The sequence below is a fragment of the Branchiostoma lanceolatum genome, chromosome 14 (assembly GCF_035083965.1).
Source record: "Branchiostoma lanceolatum isolate klBraLanc5 chromosome 14, klBraLanc5.hap2, whole genome shotgun sequence".
Taxonomy (NCBI): Eukaryota; Metazoa; Chordata; class Leptocardii; order Amphioxiformes; family Branchiostomatidae; genus Branchiostoma; species Branchiostoma lanceolatum.
In genome coordinates, this window is record NC_089735.1 from 10,680,115 (window position 1) to 10,700,318 (window position 20,204).

General features: G+C 40.8%; 2 protein-coding genes across 2 annotated transcripts; both read right to left on the bottom strand.

The window, feature by feature from the left end:
- Positions 1-274: 274 nt before the first annotated feature.
- Positions 275-11,296, bottom strand: LOC136448309 (beta-mannosidase-like). Its single transcript, XM_066447703.1, has 8 exons — positions 10,786-11,296; positions 7,583-7,808; positions 6,733-7,078; positions 6,072-6,235; positions 4,806-5,588; positions 3,970-4,120; positions 2,941-3,080; positions 275-2,476 (listed from the first exon to the last, which is right to left on the bottom strand). Exons 1-8 carry the CDS (start codon positions 11,199-11,201, stop codon positions 1,961-1,963), a joined length of 2,742 nt encoding a protein of 913 aa, XP_066303800.1. The 5' UTR covers positions 11,202-11,296; the 3' UTR covers positions 275-1,960.
- Positions 11,297-13,294: 1,998 nt separating this feature from the next.
- LOC136448310 (beta-mannosidase-like) lies at positions 13,295-20,130 on the bottom strand. Its single transcript, XM_066447704.1, has 8 exons — positions 19,706-20,130; positions 18,804-19,029; positions 17,992-18,337; positions 17,444-17,607; positions 16,227-17,009; positions 15,688-15,838; positions 15,090-15,229; positions 13,295-14,505 (listed from the first exon to the last, which is right to left on the bottom strand). The coding sequence occupies exons 1-8, from the start codon at positions 20,077-20,079 to the stop codon at positions 13,984-13,986; spliced, it is 2,706 nt and encodes a 901-aa protein (XP_066303801.1). The 5' UTR covers positions 20,080-20,130; the 3' UTR covers positions 13,295-13,983.
- Between the last annotated feature and the right edge of the window lie 74 nt (positions 20,131-20,204).

A 20,204-nucleotide genomic window follows, 5' to 3' on the forward strand; every position in this document is an offset into this window, starting at 1 on the left:
CTGCAGAGCACAGCACAAGAATTAAGTTGTATTGTAGACATGTGAAGTTTACCACTGATAAACTTAGATATAAAACTTAAAACTGACAATCGATATAGAACTTGTGATTGATATATAGTGTATTACTAAGTTACACTTAACCTTGTTGTTAAGTAGCAACATAGTTTGATCTTCATTACCTATCTCACATGTATATTCACTCACTTCATGCTTGTACATTAACATCAATTACATTCAAGATGAGCTGATCGCCAACAAAAGCACCATTCAAGGAGAAATTGCAAGTTGTACTTGTTTATTGTGCGCTTTCCAGAACAATGCATAGAGTACATACTAGATATATCATTTCAACAAAACATATGTTATACAAACTTAAAGTAAACTCACCCAGTATCGTTTTTTTCTTGTCTTAAAGTAAAGGTATACATATGCTGAAATGCATTAGAAACATATATCACTGTATGATACACATTTCACTCATTACTTGGCACACAGTTTACCACCCACTCCTTATAGTACACAAGCAGGAATGATACAATTCTTTATATGCATAAAAGATATACTTTCACTCAAAGAGAATTCAAACATATCTCTTAGCCCTTAAAGAAATAAACATGAGCAGCAATAGTTAGCAGCAGTACTAAAGATCATTTTGATTATCTTATAGCAGTTTAACTTTCAGACGTTAACATAACTTAACAACATAGGAAAATGCCATCAAGGCACACTTTGCATTAATAAGATTCTAAATGCTAGCCAAGTATTGAATTCTAGCTCTGAATCACTCTAATTGCTTCCCCGCCAAATAGTCTTGCACATGTCTCCATTTGAAAGTTTGGCCATTACGTTATTTAGTACTTTTGGCATTGAATTTTACGGAGAAGCAATGTAACAGGGATCAAACTTCCAAATGCCTGTTTGAACCTTGTTACTATGTCATTACAGAGGATCGTGCAACTTGAGGCCAATCAGAGCTCTTGCTTACATCTCCAGGCAAATACTGTAAATGCAGAAATGTTTACTGTGGTTTTATGTTCCCGATTTTGTGTGGTGCACTCTTTACCGCAAACTTAAAACCACCGCGAAAAGTGGTTCCATTGTGTGACAGTAGCACTAATATTGTTTCAAACATGAGCTCAAAACCACCGTGAACATTCCATTTTCTCCCTACCACAAAATTAAATCCCCGCAAACATTTCTGCATTTACAGTATTCAAATGCCAAACAATCAACAGGTGCCAGGTAGGAAAGCAATCAAAGGAGCAAACTGGAGCTATAATAGTATATTTATACAAGACTATCTTAATTCCCCAAGAGGAACAAAGCTATTTGAGGGCTGACTTCTATCTTATCCTTAAGTCTTGTTTGTTACTTACCACACTTCTTAATACTCTTAGACATATTCAAAGATGCTAGGTACCCATTTGACTGGTGTCAAAGAGTACTTCCAAGCATATTGGCAGCTGTTACAATATAGAGTTTCTTCAACTAGTACAAGGTCTAGAATTATCCTATGGCCGTCTTGCTACAACTCTTATTAGAGTAAGCTCTCCTTCCCTTATGCATATCACTAGCACGTTAACAGCTTGAATGTATACTTTTTTCTTCAAACTCCTCTTAAACACTCTTGTATAGTAATATAATAACAGTAACAAGCTGTAACAGTAACAAACTAGCAATGTCTCGTCTTTTTGCAAGAAGGCAATAATGCCTAAAAAAATAGTTGAGAACTACCAAAGAAAACTTCTACTTTGGGAGCACATGTGTTCTCAAAATGCAAATTAACTGTATACAAGTATTATCTAAATTAGATGTAGTTTAATCTTTTTGAACATCTATTCTGTGACAAGTACCAAGAAATGATCTTACATAGACATAAACAGTGGGGAAAAAGCATAAAGCTAGACCCAAAAACTTATGATAAATACAGACGACTCTAGCTTGATATATATATGACACATTACTTTCTGTAAATGTCCATCAGAGACTGGACCTTCACTTCCTTCTCTAGATCTTGTGCTTTCACACTTTGGAGTGGATAAAACTGGACAATCAGTGTGTCTACATTCATCAGGAAACCGTTATCTGAAAACCTCCCCTCTACGTCTCCAGAATCCAGCCAAACAAACGGTGCCGGACCCGTCGTCTTAAGCTCTACCTGTAAGGTGTTTGCGGCCCCTGGTTTACGTGCATCTGGTAGTATTGTGATCTTACCAACTGTTATGTTAACCTTTGCAAGTCCCGATGCCGTCTTCAAAGGCGAAAGGAAATAACTATTTGTTGGACCGTACGGCTTCTGTTTGGAGTCCAGCAGCCCGGAGGTTATGAAGCACGCCTCACGTTTGGTGCACTTGGCGTCTTTCAAGAATTCTGCAGTCGTCTGGTTGAAGATCATGTTGGCTGAGTTACCATCCTTGTCAAAGACCTTGGTCCATGACTTGAGAGGCTTGAAGCTAGACCATGTCCAGACTTGTACCTATATGTTGTGAATGAAAAAGATGATAGTTAGTTAGTTAAAACCCTTCCCACACTTTTTGACATATGCATATACACGCCGGTGCCCATTTCCAGTTTCTACAGCCCTAGGGCCATGCAGATTACTACAGCAAGGGGCTAGTTCACTGGTAGTGGTGTGTGTGTTCAACTTCCATACTCTTTCTCATAAGTGATATGTGCTAAGCAGAGAGTTATGTGCTAAGCTGTTATGATGTAATATTTCTCAAGTCTTAGGTATGACCCGGCTAGGATTTGAACTACTGACCTTTCAAATGCTAGGCAAAAATCTACCCCTTAAGTTATTGCACCGTCAAAAGAAGAAGATTGTATACACACACATCTCAATTCCTGAAACGTTCACTAAAAGGCAAACCTAAATGCATTAACAGTAATTAAAAGACTAAATTGTATTGTTTATAATCATATGAAGAAGTTTGAAATTACCTGCAATGTCACTCCACTGAGTTTGGTGGTCAAGTCTGACACAACATACACCTTCAGCTGTTCTTTGTCTTCAAAGATGACAGTCATGACTGGGGCGAAGAACTTTGCTGCATAGTAGTGCAGCATTTTCCATCTTCCTCCTGATTGGTAAAAAAAAAAGCTGTCACTTTTTCAGCAGTGGAAAAATGACTACTACAGCACCAGGGACAGCAGGGTAAGTGAGAATGCTGTTTAGCACCAGGAACAGCAGTGTCAGTGTGAATTCTTCTCAGTACCAGGGACAGCAGGGTTAGTGTGAATTCTTTTCAGTACCAGAGACAGCAGTTTCACTTTGATTGATGTTCAGCACCAAGGACAGCAATAGGGCGAATGCTATTCAGCACCAGGATAGCAGTGTCAGTGAGAGAATTATTTTCAACACCAAGGACAGAGGTGTCAGTGCGAATGCCGTTCAGCACCAAGGGCAGTACTTTCAGTGCAAATGCTATTCAGAAATAGGAATAGCAGTGTTAGTGTGACTGCTGTTCAGTAACAGAGACAGCAGTGTCAGTGAGAATTCTTTTCAGCACCAAGGACAGAGGTGTCAGTGCAAATGCTGTTCAGCACCAAGGGCAGTACTTTCAGTGCAAATGCTATTTAGAAATAGGGATAGCAGTGTTAGTATGACTGCTGTTCAGTAACAGAGACAGCAGTGTCAGTGAGAATTCTTTTCAGCACCAAGGACAGAGATGTGTGAAAGCTGTTCAGCACCTGGATAGCAGTGTCAGTGTGAATGCTATTCAGTACCAGGGACAGCAGTATCAGTGTGAATTCTGTTCCGCAATTACAGCGTGAATGCCCCATCTGTTGTATTTACACAAAAATGTATGTACACCCAAAGACACCATGTCAAGCCAATGACACTACATGTAACATGGTAATGTCCCACACAGTACTAAAAATGAAAGGTTTGGCAGTACTTAACTTGCTTAACTTAAGGTTTTCATGGGTTGAAACTGACATTATCAAGACATGTTTAACTTCTCTTACCATATTCCAATGATGACCAGGTAGGCCCTTGCCAAATGTCATTGAGTTGCCAGTACAGAGCGCCCATGGTATGGCCGACTCCGTTGATGATCTCACTCCTACTTCTACGGTAGAATTCTGTCTGGGTCTTGATGCACATTGCTTGGACAACCTGAAAAATAAACAGCCACAGTCAATAATTTGAAACATAAGAATCATATAATTTGAGACATCCTACAGAAAGCACCACATCTTCCCCGCAAATTATAAAATTCACCATTGGTAAACCATGTCTTCTTAAATATGTTTAAAGACACTTAACCAGAACTGTCTATAGATTTTCCCCCTTGTTTCATTCAATACTAAAAGAAAACATTTCATCTGATTGTATCACTGTGCATATACAACTGACATAAGTGGTAAAATTGCCAAATTTTAACAACCATGGGCTTGTGCAGGTAAAATTCAAAAGTCGTGAAAATATTTCTTGTAGTTTAATTTCAAATTTTGTTATCTGCTGTGCTCAAGGATAATACCACGAAAAAACGCAAGGCGTTTTGAGCTACTACTACTACTACTAGCTACATGTATGTGGTAACCTAGTGTTGTGGTCTGTTTTATTATGGACCAGTGCAGATGAGGCTCAGGTAGGCATCAGAAATACTTGCACTAGCCTGTGTAAGCAGGTGGTGTTTGTAAACTGTAAACTGTAACTGTAAACAAGGTTTATCTTTCTTGTACCCATATTGTATTGCATTTTTGCATATGATGTGAAGGACTCCATGAAGATTAGTATACACATGTTGTTTCACTAATGGAGTTTCCTAATGAACAAACAAACAATCAAACAAACAAACCTGTGACAGGTAAATGTTGTCCACATACTGTTGCACCGGGTCATCACCGGAGGGCAAAGCAAAATGAAACTTCGCCTGGTCCAACATCTGAGTGTTGCCGTCTTGATGGTGCTGTCGGTGGTCGTTAAAGTCACTGTCCAGTGTCCAGTCATCTGCAGTCGACACCTTCTTCAGTGTATTATACGAGGGCCACGATTGGAAGCCGTACTCAGAAGCGAACCTTGTCTTGGGAAACTTTGTCCAATCCCAGCAGTCGTCTTTGTAGTTGTAGTAGTGGACATCGCCGTAGTGGTTATCGTATGGATTTTTAGCAACCCAGTTTTCCTTTTCAGTCTGCTTGCCGTTGGAAGGACTTGATGTGATGTTAGGGCGAGATTTGTCAAGGGACCAAACAGTTGCCATGGTAACGTTAACATACAAATTAACATAGTCTTCTCGATAGAGAGTATGAAGTTGCGTTGTGTTGTCGGTACCATACCAGTTTGCTGCGAGGGCGGCTTCGTTTTCGTTGTTGCCGCTCCAAGCTATGACGGCGGGATGGTTACCGATTCGTACGACCTGTTGTTGTATCTCTTCACGTACGTTGCCGAGAAAGTCGTCGTCTACGGGATACATGGCGCAAGCAAACATGAAGTCCTGCCATATCATGATGCCGAGTTCGTCGGCGATGTCGTATACGTCATCGTGTTCGTATATCCCTCCGCCCCACACACGTAGGGTGTTCATGTTGGCATCAATAGCAGACTGTAACAGGTTTCTGGTATACGGTGTGGAGATACGATTCTGTAACACAATTGTGAAGACAAAATTTTGAGATAATATATAACAAAAATTATTTTCTTTTATCACAACCAGGTAATCTCACCTGCTGACGTTACCTGGTTGTGATAAAACGAACTCCAAATATCCTATGTTCTACCAACCTGAAGAAATTATTTTCAGATTTCAATTTTTCTTCAAAGGTTTTTTGACAATTTCGTTACATACGCTCACTTTGTGGCTGTTGTCTTTTATTAACAGCCTTGTCACAAGACCAACTAATCTGAAAGGGAATGATTTTTCATCCAATAAAATCAAGTCAGTGTGCACTTACTAGAAAAACAAAGTTGCTATCAACAGGGAATGATTAATTTTTGAATAAAGAAAATGGCTTCGAGATAGATTTTCTTGAATAAAAGCATATATGAGGTAGGTGACTTATGTCAAGCATTTTGTACCAAATTCAAAGGGTCATACAAAGAAGACTACAAACAGTGGTACTCAAACCTTGAAGGCATCTGCAGGAATCCAGTTGGAACCTTTCAGAAAGATTGGTACATTGTTGATCTTGAAGTAAAAACTCAGGCCAGGGGATCCTTTGATAGTCTCTTGCACAAGTTCCACAGTGCGGAGTCCAGTTTTCACTAGCTTGGCTGAAACTTCACCAGTATCTACAGAAAAATATCAATCATTTCTGTACTATGTAATTTACTTCCGTCTAATTAAATGATTGTATGCACCATTCTAATTTTCTTAACACATGTAGTTGCAGTGATTGTTCAATCGATTACACAGTCAGTGTTTTAGATGAAGGTTAGCTTTAACTTGAATAATTTCAATAAACTACATACAACAAGGCAATCAGAGATGGCAGACTTCACCCCTTCGCATAGGGCAGAGACACACAGACACAGGCAGACAAAAGAAATACTTCACATTCAATCCCTTTCAATAAGACATACAAGAGATATTACACTTAACCCCTTTTATAAAGGATAGAGACACACACACACACTCTACAAACAATACTTACCTCCCTTGGGAGTGAAACAACAATGAAAAGCAGCAATAGCTAGATAATATCATGAGATTAGCTGTATTATGAAACTGTTTTTCTCTTCACTATGTTGAATTTACAAACATTACAGATTCCTGAAATTGCTCTTACCTGTGCTCACGAAAGTCACTCCCACTTTGTACATCATCTGTTTACCATATCCTGCTGGCCACCAACTTTCTACCTTAAACTGAGAGCTCACGTTCAAGGTTAGAGTGAGCTGGTCACTTGGAGACTTCAACTTGACATTGTTCTTGACGAACAGGGTTGGGAAACCCTGTAGCTGTGCGTTGACTATACCAGTTACAGGAGTTTTCGATGTTTTCGAGACATCCATGTAAACTGTGACGTGGATGAGCCAGAGTGTCGTCTTTCCGTCGCCTTTTGTTGGTGTGACAAATACGTCTCTGATCACTGCACTGTCGTAAGCCTGTATACTGATGTTCTTCCAGATTCCCTGAGGAAGAAATTATGATATATGTTGCAATATTAGCCATGACAATTACATAGAATACTCACAAAAATAACTATTGAATTTGAATATGAAAGATAACAGTTACACAAGCAACTGGATAGATTTGTAAACGGTCGGACATTTTAGACAGTAAGTGCAAGTGACCCGTGACGATACATCCTGTGAGACCGCGCGTAGCTGACCCGTGACAATTCGCACCTTCTTCCTAAATGCGCTTTGATTAGGAAACAATTACGTGTTGATAACCTTGTTCGGTTCCTTCTTGTGGCATATCCTACGGTGCCTGACTGGACCTTCTCTGGCTGACTGGAGCTTCTCTGGCTAGCTTATAGTTATACAATTTGGGCACTGTGCAAATCTGCTTGGAGATTAGGTACTCCTAGCTGATGTCCCCCACTTGCCTGCAACGCTGGTGTGTTATGCCGAAGGGTGGTAAATTTATACCAGCTATATGTATATAGATACAGAAATCTGTGTATTCCATACCTGTGTGGCAAATGCTGGTCCCCAGTCCCAGCTGAAGGAGCACTGTTCCTTCCTGATAAAGTTGGGATGACATTCTCCCTTCTGTACCGCAGGAGGACAGTCTGGAGGTACCATGTACTCCTCATGACTCCTGTTCTTCTCGGCTGCATATTTAATGGCTGATTGGAAAGTAACTTGGATAGTGTTCACCCCAGACTGAAGCACGGACTTGATGTCAAACGTGTACCTAACCAAAAAGAATAAAAACAGCATTTTCAATCTTTCTAAACATTCTGTTACTTTAGTAGTAGTTCTATAACTGTAAACAACATTAACAAGAGTTTGGAGACTTCATACACCAGGGCTCGAAATACTGCAGCTGGGTGCATGTGCACCCAGTGCACCCAATTTTGGAGCTGTGCACCTAATTTTTTACCGTGGGTGCACTGGTGCACCCAAATATTTTTGTACGGTTTAATGTGTAAAGGTATCACTGCACACTAGTAGACAGCATATTCTTGACATCTAAGTGTAAGAAAATGATAAAATCTTTTTTGTAGTACTTGTTTAAGATTTTGATGTTAGAATTTGAGTTAATTTCGATTTTGAAAGCTTCAAAACTGCGTGCCGAGATTGCGTGCCAAACGCGCATGAAGAGGAACAGTAAGGTTTGTCATTAGGTTTTGCTTACAATAGTTGCATTGTACCTTATTTTATATGGTGCACCCAAAAAATTTTTGGTGCACCCAATTTTTTAGGTTGGGTGCACCAGTGCACCTATTCCCAAAACTGAATTTCGAGCCCTGATACACCCATGAAATATCTACAGCTTTTGTAAATTTTTCTTTTATCCTTTGTCTCATTGGTTATGCAAATAAGACTGTAATTAGCATAATCTATTTTGATAATGGTCTTCTCTACCAAAGTTGCATGTATTGTATGTGTGAAAGTTCTTTCCTTTGGCAGACTTCCATGTTTGAATCTGTTCATAATGAATTATGTAGATGATTTCCAGATCTACATATTCTTGTACATTGTGATGTACATCTTCAACTACATGTAACTTAAATATGTCTCAAGTATAGAATTTCTGTCACTACCACTAATAGCTACGGGCAAGTTGGGCAGCCCTGTCTGTGTGTTTTGAATAGCCAAACCAATAAACAAACAATTCTCACACTGTTCTTTATCCCAAACACAGAGTCAACACAACAGAGCAGTCATCAGTTATACAGTAATTCATGGATACCCAACACTGGCATAACAATATTCAAATTAGGCCATTACATATATTTGTATAACTGGTACTTGTTTATGTTCCACCTGCAATGAATTACATGTTACATATGTATGTTCAATTATGGAAATTAAGGAATTATGGTATTTCCATATTAATCACTGTGCTTTTTATTGTGTACATCTCTGTCTAAGCTTCCTGCATGCTGAATTTTTTTTTAACGATCTCACAGTCTATGTTTGTTTTGAAGATTTGTAGGTTATGTTCTGGAAAGCAGTGGGCTGGGAGGGAGTTTCATAGTTCACTGTTCTTGATAAAAAAGCTGTTACTGTAGAATGACTTTTAGGCTGGTAGTTGTACAGTATACTGTATAGTGGTGTGAGTCAGAGGAGAACCTGGTGGTACGCTAAAAAATCTGTTGTTTCTTTGTTCAGTCATCCTCTTTGAACAATTAATTAAAATTCCACTTATTTGCATATTTAATGAGACAAGCTTAAGGTGAAGCTCGAAATTTACAAAAACTCTACGTAGATATTTCACGGGGATAGGAGGTGTCTGAATACCTGTTTCAGTTTTGGACACGTGCACAATGACACAGCATTTAACTATTGATTTTCACTATGCCAAAAAATTCAAGTACCGTGACCTAAGTGAATTTACAGCAGGCCTGTTGCACGGTGGAGCTATTGTGAGATACTAGGTCAACAAGTCATATGATCTTCACACTTCCCGTCATGCATGACTGTCATGTCTGTCGCACTTGCAGTATTGCATCAGCCATGGCAGTTGTGTCAGAGCTAAAATCTAAGAGCCTTCTAGTAATTCATTACTACAATTTGTTAATTCTTTAGGAGTTGATTAAGTGATGCAAAACAACATTGTGAGCTCTGAGTATGTTGTGGGGATTTCAGATTAGAAAAGGCCAATGTACACAAAAACAGGTTAATGACCCTAAAATCAGGCCAATGACCCCAATTGGAAACCAATCCCCCCAAGTCATATCTGCATATGTGTAACATGTCAACAATACTATTTGCACAGGGGTGGTGACACTGTTCATAGGTCAACCAGAGCTAACACAGCTGTCTAGACAATAGCACAGGTATGACCTTCACACCTGTCTTAATTAAACAAAAAATTATTGGCGTTTTAGGCCTAAGGTTAGTGTTTTAGTACTAGGTACATCATGTGACAATATGACCATAACCTGGCTAGACATTGTGTCCTCGAGAAAGGCACTTAACACAACTTTCCTGACTCCATCCAGGTGTAAAAATGGGTACCTGACTTCAGTTGGGGAAGTAAAAGGTGGTGGATGGACACGGATGGGCGCCGCCTTCTAATACCGTGTCCACTGCTCCTTCTGCCTAAAAAAAAGGCTATGGGACCTTTCCCGTTTTTTGCTTACCTACAGTCATACACAGTTACCTACTCTTGGTAACAACATAATAAAAAATTATGACTTGAAAACTTTAAGTGCCCAACTGCTGTCAAACTTACTAAGTAAGTCTTTATCTATCTTTATCTTGATGATATTTAGGCTGTATTTCTCTGAAAGAGAAAGGGCTTTGGTACATTATTGAAAGAAACGTGATAAGAAAAAAGAAAGTCGATTGTCGCCTAATTAGCTAAAGATCACCTAAACTAAAACCTTATCATAATAAGTATTGCCTGGAAAAGAATACAATTTTTCAGTGCTAGACATGAAAACTTGGCACTATTTTTGGCGCTGCCTTACAAGTCACGACCCCAAGTCAAGGACAGTCTATTGTACTCACTGCTCAAGTAAACAAAAGGTAAGAAACATGATACCATATAGCGACCTAAGTCTAGACCAATTTTTGACTTTTCGGCGGATGAAAATAGCAGAAAGTGGCTTAAATTAGGAGAAACTTTTATCAGAAGATCTGGTCTGCAATTCGTCTGAGTCTGGTAGAAGCTATATAAGTTAGAATTTAAATGTAGGTCAACTACAATGGCTTGGTACCTTCTGAACATGTTGTTGGATTGCCCGACGTTGTGCCCGTTGACAGTGACTGTAGCCACGGTATCTAGACCCTCACAGACCAGCACGATCTCCTTATGTTTCAGGAGCGTCTCTGTGACGTTAAACTGGCGAGAGTAGCTCCAGTTTTCCTTGGCAATCCACCGGTATTCGACATCGTTGAAACGGAAATACGGGTCTCCGATTTGACCAGCGGCCATCAGATCGGTGTGGATGCACCCTGGTACCGTACCGTTTACGTTTATGTCGCCGCCACCGTTGCTAGCTAACCATACACCGTTAAGGTCTATAGTTCCGACGTCTTGGTACGAAAAGTTGGGAAGAATGAGGAAAACTAAGCTTATTTTCGCCGCTGTGACAGCGAACATGCGAACCTTCAGCGCCATGTTTGTTGTCATATGACAGGTCAGAGGTCACGATGTGCTCAAAGCAGATGTTGGGGCCTGATATTGGGTAGAAAATTGTGACGTTTTCTGACAGCCGGGCTTTTCTGACACTTGGGTAGTCTTTGACATCCCATTTGGCAATCAGAGAAAAAATGCATGCTAACATCCGCTTGGAGAGTCAAGCCACACTTCAGCTCGTATGGTGTGTAACGTTAACTTGATTGAGGTTGAAGGTTATGTTTTCGTGGTGTGTTTGTGTGTTAACGTTAAACATTGTATGAAAAAATGTATGTGCCATCGGTAAATTTTGTTTCTTGATGTTTCTTTATCATACATTTTTGTGGTTATTCAAAGTTATTGGCCAACTTATATTCACCAGTACCCCACAGCCCCCTCTCTCGCTCTCACACTCATAGTACATTTCAAGGCGGCTCCTACGGGGAGGAAATAACGAATAGTTGTTTCCAAACGCAGTGCCCTGTCATTCGCGTACCTGAGGCTACCCAACTTTCTGATACATGCGATTACGCACGGCTTTTCAATGCGTTACACAAGGGCCTGGCCACATCCATCGTACGATTGTGGTAACGTTGGGTAACCTAAATTCGGGATTTTTCCGATAATGGTTGACTGAAATCAATCTAGCAGAACAATAAACCATCCTTTTTTTCTATAATTCTGTCAGTATCATGTACTATCTTTGCACTAATCATATATATATCGTAGATTTTGTCTCTAGTCGTGCTGACACCATAATATTTCAACTTCAAACTACCGTCCGCCGCACGCACAATAACAGTGCTGTCGGACAGGGGGGCACATTAATTCGGGAGAGAAGATTCGTCTTGAATATCTTACCGCTAATCACATTTTATACAGCAGCTATTCGTTCCATCCTTGGCTTGAGGAGAGTGCTATGGATATAGACGTGTCCAAGTAAAAAAAATACACGAAAAAACGGCCGTACCGCACACATCAGGCCAGTTCGGGAACAACCCGTGTGTTGAGTCGGTAGAACTTCACTCAAAGTCGGCCCATCGTCATCATCGGGCAACGTATAACGTTACATTATTCATGGGAAGTTAGCTGGATGCCGTAGCAATGGTAATACTACTATGTCCATGTGTTCCTTGTTGTGTTAGGAGCAAACTTTGAGGAAAATATCTTCCTCAGTCCACTATCACACGCAGCATTTAGACAAAAAAGTGTTCCTCACAAACCTTTGTCGTCTGCTTGACAACAGGATTCTGGTTAACAATATGGCGGCGGGAAAATACACGTGCCGTAGGTTGTAGCAACAGAGAGGAGTTTTGATGATTGATCACACTTAGAATCCAGTTGCAGGTTAGCAAAAGAGATTGTAATAAGTTGTCTTGTAAATAATTGTGTTCAGCAGGAAGCGGATGTGACATTTTTCTTATAAACCAGCCGACAACCATGTTGTTTAATTCTCCCACGAAGTCCTCAGACTGTTCCAATAAGGGACGGAGAGTTTTTGACCTCGTCGCCTTATAATCCATGCTTATCGAAGCTTTTCAGACAGTGTTCTGAATACGTAAGTCTGGCAGGTTTGCATTTCTAGCGGTATTACTTATGTTGCAACTAGCACATATCCCTAAATACCCCGTTTTCGAAAAATCCCGAATTTAAGTACCCCGCGAATTTAGGTTACCCAACGTTACAAGAAAAAACATTCTTGGAAAAGCCGTGCATGCTTCGTACAAAATGCAGCTGTCTTTTTACCGAAAAGGCTGTCTTTGATTCTTGTTGGTTTTTAGTTATATTACAGCCCGCTTGAGGATTCTCAGCGACATCAAAAGCGTACGACGGCTCGGGGCGCGGCTAGCTGCGGTGAGAGTAAAGTGGCGGTGGGTCCGCGGGAGATGTCATTGGTGCTGAAAGGGGAGTCCCTAAACCCTGCCATGTGGTCTACACGTCGTTCCGATTAAGGTTGTGTGTACTGGGCTGCCCCAAAGTAGGGGCAAAGTAAGAGCGTTAGAGGTGTCCCTATGTATTTGGTAAGCTCGGACCAGCTTCGATAATACGAGGGTACGTATAAAAAGTACATGTTATACAATGTAAAAATGTAAAAAATTAGACACGTGCACATTTCAACCGTGCGATCTTTTGTTGTTCCGTTTGTATGACTGCATTGCGGCTCGTTTCCATCTTCCTTTAGTTTTTTTTAACAATTAGATAGTTTTTTTGCAGTACTTATAAACAATATGTAAATGCAACACATGGTCTAATAGGTTTAGCATTGTATCAAATGTCTTACGTCAAATCATATGCATCAGTAGTATTATGTTTACAAACAAGTCCTCATGGGTTTTGCATTATTGATATCTATCAAATTAATCGATTGTGCCATACAAATTTCAAATCCATTTTGAAAGCGCCGTATCAAAACTTAAAGTACAGTGTTAGCTAACACTCAATGCAGTAATTTGGGCGAATCTCTAGACCTAAGCAAAGGTAATAGAATTTCACTACCAAAACTGTTTTTCTAATTATCATCACAATTTCGCTGGAAATGGGTATTGGGATACGATTATATTAATCCTCTTTATGTACATGTTCTCAACATGCAGCTAAAGCGCGATGACAGCCTAACCCTGCGGCTGGTCTTTTTTTCGGCTGAAATGCACTGTTTTCTGATCGCTCATGGCTTGGATACCAATAAGCCTTGACTGTATTTAGAGTGAGTGATTATTAGACAGCGCAAATCAGCAAACAAATGTCATTGAAAACCACCCGTCACCTAGAAAGTATGCACCGTAAGCTACATGCTGTACTAGTAGTTTTCCCTCTTGATGTCCATTAGCGACTGTACAGTCACTTCTTTCTGAAACATGGCAACTGTTACGCTCTTACGCGCATAGAACTCAAGAGTAATCGTCTCAGTGTTCATCAAGAACCCGTTGTCGGAGAACCTCCCCTCCAAGTCTCCAGCGTCGAGCCAGACAAAGGGTGCCGGTGCCGTGGTCTTCAACTCGAGCCGCAAGGTAGTGGCTGCCTTTGCCTTGGATGCGTCGTGAAGAATTGTGACGTTGGTAACTGTTATCCTAGCCTTCGTGAGCCCCTTTGCTGACTGAAAAGATGTCAGAAAATGTGCATTCACAGGGCCGTATAATCGAGTCTTGTTTAGGTATACAGCGCTGGTGAAGTAACAGGCCTCTCGTGCGGGACACCTCCCACTCTTGAGGAGCTGTGTGGTAGTCATGTTAAAGACCACCATTGCAGTGTTAGCTTCCATGTCAAAGGTGACGGTCCAGTTTTGGAGAGGCTTAAAGCTTGACCACGTCCAGAGTTGCAGCTGAAAAGAAGAATAGAGAATAACATAGCTATTCGGGATAAAAAGAGCGATGAGTTCCTGCGAATGTTGCCCTTCAAAGCGTTGCAGTAAAGTAGGCACGAAATAACCGTCACGTCGGTGTCCGTGTCCTTGTTTACATTTCAGTGAATCATAGCTCAAGCATTTAAAGCGTGTGTGTACTTCGTCGGTAGTTTTTTGTTGTTGTTGCTGCTGCTATTGTATTCTGTCCTTTGGGCTATTGACATTTGACAAGCTACTTGCCAGATCCTTGAACATAAAAAAGGTGGAACTATACATATACTTCGTTAAATGCAAATAGGCACACCAGTATGGCAACATGCACAGCGATGACGTCATGTAGACATGCTGTATAACTATACGTTTTTGCACAAATGAAAATAAATGCAAATTCAGTTCACCATAATATTTTGTAAATGGCTTTGTACTTGACCATTTTGGGCAGAAATAAATAAACACTCATGATATGTTACTTTCTATCTTTATCTGGATAGCCCTTCGGTGTAACACACTAGCTTCGCGGGGAAATATTTTACCTAAGGATAGTATGTATTCTAGCAATGTACCTGTGACGTCACTTGATTTTGTTTGATGGCCAAGTCTGACACAGCATACACCTTCAGCTGTTCTTTGTCTTCAAAAATGACAGTCATAACAGGGGCGAAGAACTTCGCTGCGTAGTAATGCAGCATTTTCCATCTTCCTCCTTGAAAGACAAATATTACATATTGTTACCACTCCGTTCATATGAACTATATATGAACTATATATGATTTATCTCAATGGACTTGGATAGCAAATGTAAGTACATATTGCCCTGTGAGAACCCTTGCATGGTATACATAGGAAAATATATTAAAGAATGCCTAGACGACAGAAATGCCTCCAATGATTGTAAAAGCCCATTCTCATCCCCTACTATACACTCTTGTATAAGGTAGATTAGCCGTATGGAACTGTAGTTATGTACCAGTAGATACCATGAGTGAGTGAGTGAGTGAGATACCATACTTCGTACCTTGTACAATTTTTGTGCAATAAAGTTATCATTATGATCCCTCAGTTTGAAATGCACCCAGAAAAACGCTACAATTATGCTACAAACAAAACACTGATATCTATATACTTGCCGAATAAACAATACAAAACATTTCTACGACGTACCATATTCCAATGATGACCAGGTTGGTCCTTGCCATATGTCGTTGAGTTGCCAGTACAGGGCGCCCATGGTATGGCCCGTTCCATTTACTATTTCACTTCGACTTCTCCGGTAGAACTCACTCTCCGTCTTGATGCACATTGACTGTGCAACCTGTGACATAAAAGAGCGTAATGTCGTATTCATCTACCTAATATTCATTTCCTTCTTAACTGTCTGGTATCAAGTAAACATTAATGGCATTTTGTGAAGCTTACAAAATCCGGATATTTAAACTTACACGGACTCGAGCTATTAGGGTTTACGATGTCTCAGACAACACGTCCAACTGTCCTACAACAAATCACGTACGTGCCAACTTCACGTGTGGTAAAGAAACTCACGTCGTGTATTAATTCAAATGACCGTACGTGTATTCCTGCTATCAGGGTGCTTCCTATACCTAACGAACCACAAAAAAAGAAGAAGCATTTTATTCTAGTACAAGATATCCACAGGAAAAAACATCTAGGTTTGTAACTATATTTAGCGCATGAGATACCTGTGACAGGTAAATGAAGTCCTTATATTGTTGTAACGAACCGCCGCCCGTGGGTAGAGGAAAATGCAGCATCACTTGGCCCATCATCTGAGCGTTTCCGTCTCCATGGTGTTGCCTGTGGTTGTTGAAGCCACTGTTCAACGTCCAATCACCTTCCTCTGACGCATTCTTCAACGTATGAAAGGAGGGCCATGATTGGAAGCCATATTCAGATGCGAACCTGGTCTTGGGAAACGTGGTCCAATCCCAGCAGTCGGTCAAATAGTTGTAGTAGTGGACGTCACCGTAGTGATTATCGTAAGGGTCTTGTGCTACCGAATGTTCCATCACAGTCTCTTTGCCATTGGACGGACTTGAACTGATGAAGGGACGTGATTGGTCGAGGGACTCGACCTCTGCCTTAATGACATCAATGTACAACTTCACATAGTCTGCACGGAAGGTGTAGTAAAGCCAGGAGGAGTTGTCGGTGCCATACCAGTTTGTTGCAAGAGCGGCTTCGTTTTCGTTGTTGCCGCTCCAAGCTATGACGGAGGGATGATTACCGATTCGTACAACCTGTTGTTGTATCTCTTCACGTACGTTGCCGAGAAAATCGTCGTCTACAGGATACATGGCACAAGCGAACATGAAGTCCTGCCAGATCATGATGCCGAGTTCGTCTGCGATGTCGTATACGTCATCGTGTTCGTATATCCCTCCGCCCCACACACGCAGGGTGTTCATGTTGGCATCAACAGCAGACTGTAACAGGTATCTGGTATACTCTGGAGTGATGCGGTTCTAAATTGGAGAAAAAAATGATTCGAAGAATAAATTCATTCTTTTATATGATACAGTGTTTTGTCGTGGCACAACCAAACGGATTTACTCACCAAAGTTTTTTAGCTCTTAAGCTATCCTAGCTCTTTGGAGGCAGTATTGACTAGTTCTATCTTCCACTGCTAGGTGGCGCTGTAGTGATAAAAATGCGGTCCCAAACGTGACTAAGCTCCCCCCCCCCCCTCTGCATTCTTCTCATTGGCCAAATGAAAAATGAACACATATCCATGAAAGAGTTTTAAAGATTCAAACGATTGTCTTGGAAAATAGTTCAATTAACTTTGATCAACACAAAATTTCAAAAAGTCCTACAAATGTCAATTTACGCAAATCAAATGCACAATTATACGAAGGAAATACTTTAACCATAGGAAATGAAAATGAATAGCACTAACTTTGAAGGCGTCAGCTGGAATCCAGTTAGAGCCCTTCATGAATATTGGTAAGTCATTGATTTTGAAGTAGAAACTGAGACCAGGAGATCCTGGAATTTTCTCTTGCACAAGTTCAACCGTGCGGAAGCCGAACTTCACAGTTTTGGTCGGCCCTTCTCCCAATTCTGAAAACAATGAATTCGCCGTTACTTTCATACTTGTCTATTCGTGGTAAAAATAAGAGATAATACTCTTTAAGCTGACCCGTTCATTGCATGTCTTATGATCCATAGGCTATATGCAAACACAAAAATCGTGACCATACATTGAATTGAACGTGTTCTTTGGTTTGTTTTGTTTTGTTTAGTTTTTTTTTTTTTGTGTGTGTGTGTGTGTGTGTGTGTGTGTGTGTGTTTGTTGTTTTTTTTTACACCTACCCACATGTACATGCCAAATACCACAACTATCCACCAATAGGTTCGGAGGTATGATGCTAAACAACAAACACAGACGCTACCGGTATACCAAAATCATAACCTTCTAATTCTTGGCGATGATAATAAACAGACCTTTGTTGATAAAAGACACCGTCAAGTCGTACAGCATCTGTCTACCGTACCCTACAGGCCACCACTTCCCAACGCCGATGTCTGGACTGATGTTCATCGTAAGCGTTACGCTCTCCTTTGGAGCAGACAGCGTAACGCTCTTGTTAACAGAAACTTGAAACCCGTCTAGCTGTGCGTTGAGTATTCCAGCGAGAGGGGTGTTCGTTGCTGTGCTGGCGACGTCGATGAAGACATTGACGTCAACCTTCCAAGATACAGATCTACCGTCCCCTTTCCTCGTTGTGATAAGGACATCTCTGATGACGGAATTGTCATAGCCCTGGACACTGATGTTCTTCCAGATACCCTAGTGAAACCATAACAATAATGATAACAATCTTTACTGCAATCTTCGCCAAAGGCTATTTGCAACTGAGTAACAGCATAATAACTGAAATGAACAGACGGTGAATATAAAACATGGACGGTAGGATTCTTTTTTTTTCATCATTGTAGTTGTTATTGTTCTTATTTATAATGTCGTCAACTGCAGCTCTAAAATGTTTAGAAGGGCCAGCCGTTCGTCCTTCTCGTGTGTTAGCCCTGGCCAGCCGTCAGCCAATCCGATGCATCCCCTCATGTTGTTGGAGGCAAAGTTGCAGCCAATAACGTTGGCTCTTGACCGTAGGCTACGACGTGATTGGCTGGTGACGGCTGGCAGCACTATTAAACACAGCGAGAAGGACAGGTCACAGTCCAGTACGCCAGGGTCGTTAATTGATATACGCAAGCGCTTAAAAGTGTCGGGCCTAGATTGAGACTATAATCTGTACCTGTGTCACGAATGCTGGTCCCCAGTCCCAGCTAAAAGAGCACTGTTCCTTCCTGATAAAGTTGGGATGACATTCTCCCTTTTGTACCGCAGGAGGACAGTCTGGCGGGACCATGTACCGTGTGTGACTTGCGTTCTTCTCCATGGCGTACGTTATGGCGGATGTGAAGTTTACGGCAATGGCGTTCCTACCCGACTTTAGCACAGACTTCAGGTCGAACATGAACCTTGATAATGTAATGAAAATAAAGTTAACAGTGACATTAGAAACAACTCCATTGAATGACTTGTGATTGGTTGAGGCAAGCCTTTCTATGATTGGTCGAGATAGGCAAGCTGATGGTTATGATATAACTGACCAATCATGGCAGCACCCATGACCCAAGAGTAAAATATAATTGGTTTTAGCTACGCAATACCTGCAATTACCTGTATTGAACGACATCTGATGAATTGTGTACCAAAAATCCTATCTGCTTATTCTGTGTAACATCACTTAATTTCATGTAGTTCGTCCATGATACGATAGGGGGCGTTGTGACCTTATTCACCGATAGACGCGCACTTTATGTCAAGTTTGGATTCAAAGTCTGACTCAAAGTGCGCCAGCGCTCGCCCTTCGAAAAGTGGTATCAAATGTCATTTGGTATTTTTGATCCTGCTTGGTGACCAAAGTTCAGTCTGCACCGCGATGTCATGTGATGAATTTTATGTATTAACGGCTGGCACTGTTGTTATTGTTCACGTCTTTTTCGTGAGAAATTGAAGTGTTCACTATCAGAGCAAGGAAGAAAAATAGATTCGTCATTCAAGTTAAGTTGAAAACCCACATTGTAACTGTACAGGTTGAATAATAACTGAACCATCAACTGAACAACAACTACAGTGTAATAGTCAATATACCTTTTAAACATGTTGTCAGATTGCCCAACGAACTTTCCGTTGACAAAAATCGTCGCGACGGTGTCCAGTCCCTCACAGAGAAGCAGCAGCTCATTAAAGTCCAGCATTCCTTCCGGTACGTCAAATTCACGACTGTAGGTCCAGTTTTCCTTGGCGATCCACCGGTATTCTACATCGTTGAAGCGATAATACGGGTCTCCGATTTTTCCCGCGGCCATCAGATCGGTGTGAACACACCCTGGTACGGTGCCCCGAATCTTGATGTCACCCTTGTTATTTTCTACATTCCATTCGCCATTTAGATCTATTCCTTCCTCGTAAGATAACCCGAGGATGACCGAGATAAAGAGAAGAACAAATCTTACACCTGCCATCTCTACAACTCAGGTGCGCACTTCTGACCTGCGGAAGGGAACGCCTACTTTTGGGAAAATGTTTGTTTACGTATCTTAAGACCAAAGTTCACCAGTAAAAACATCTAATAAAACAATTTTGTACT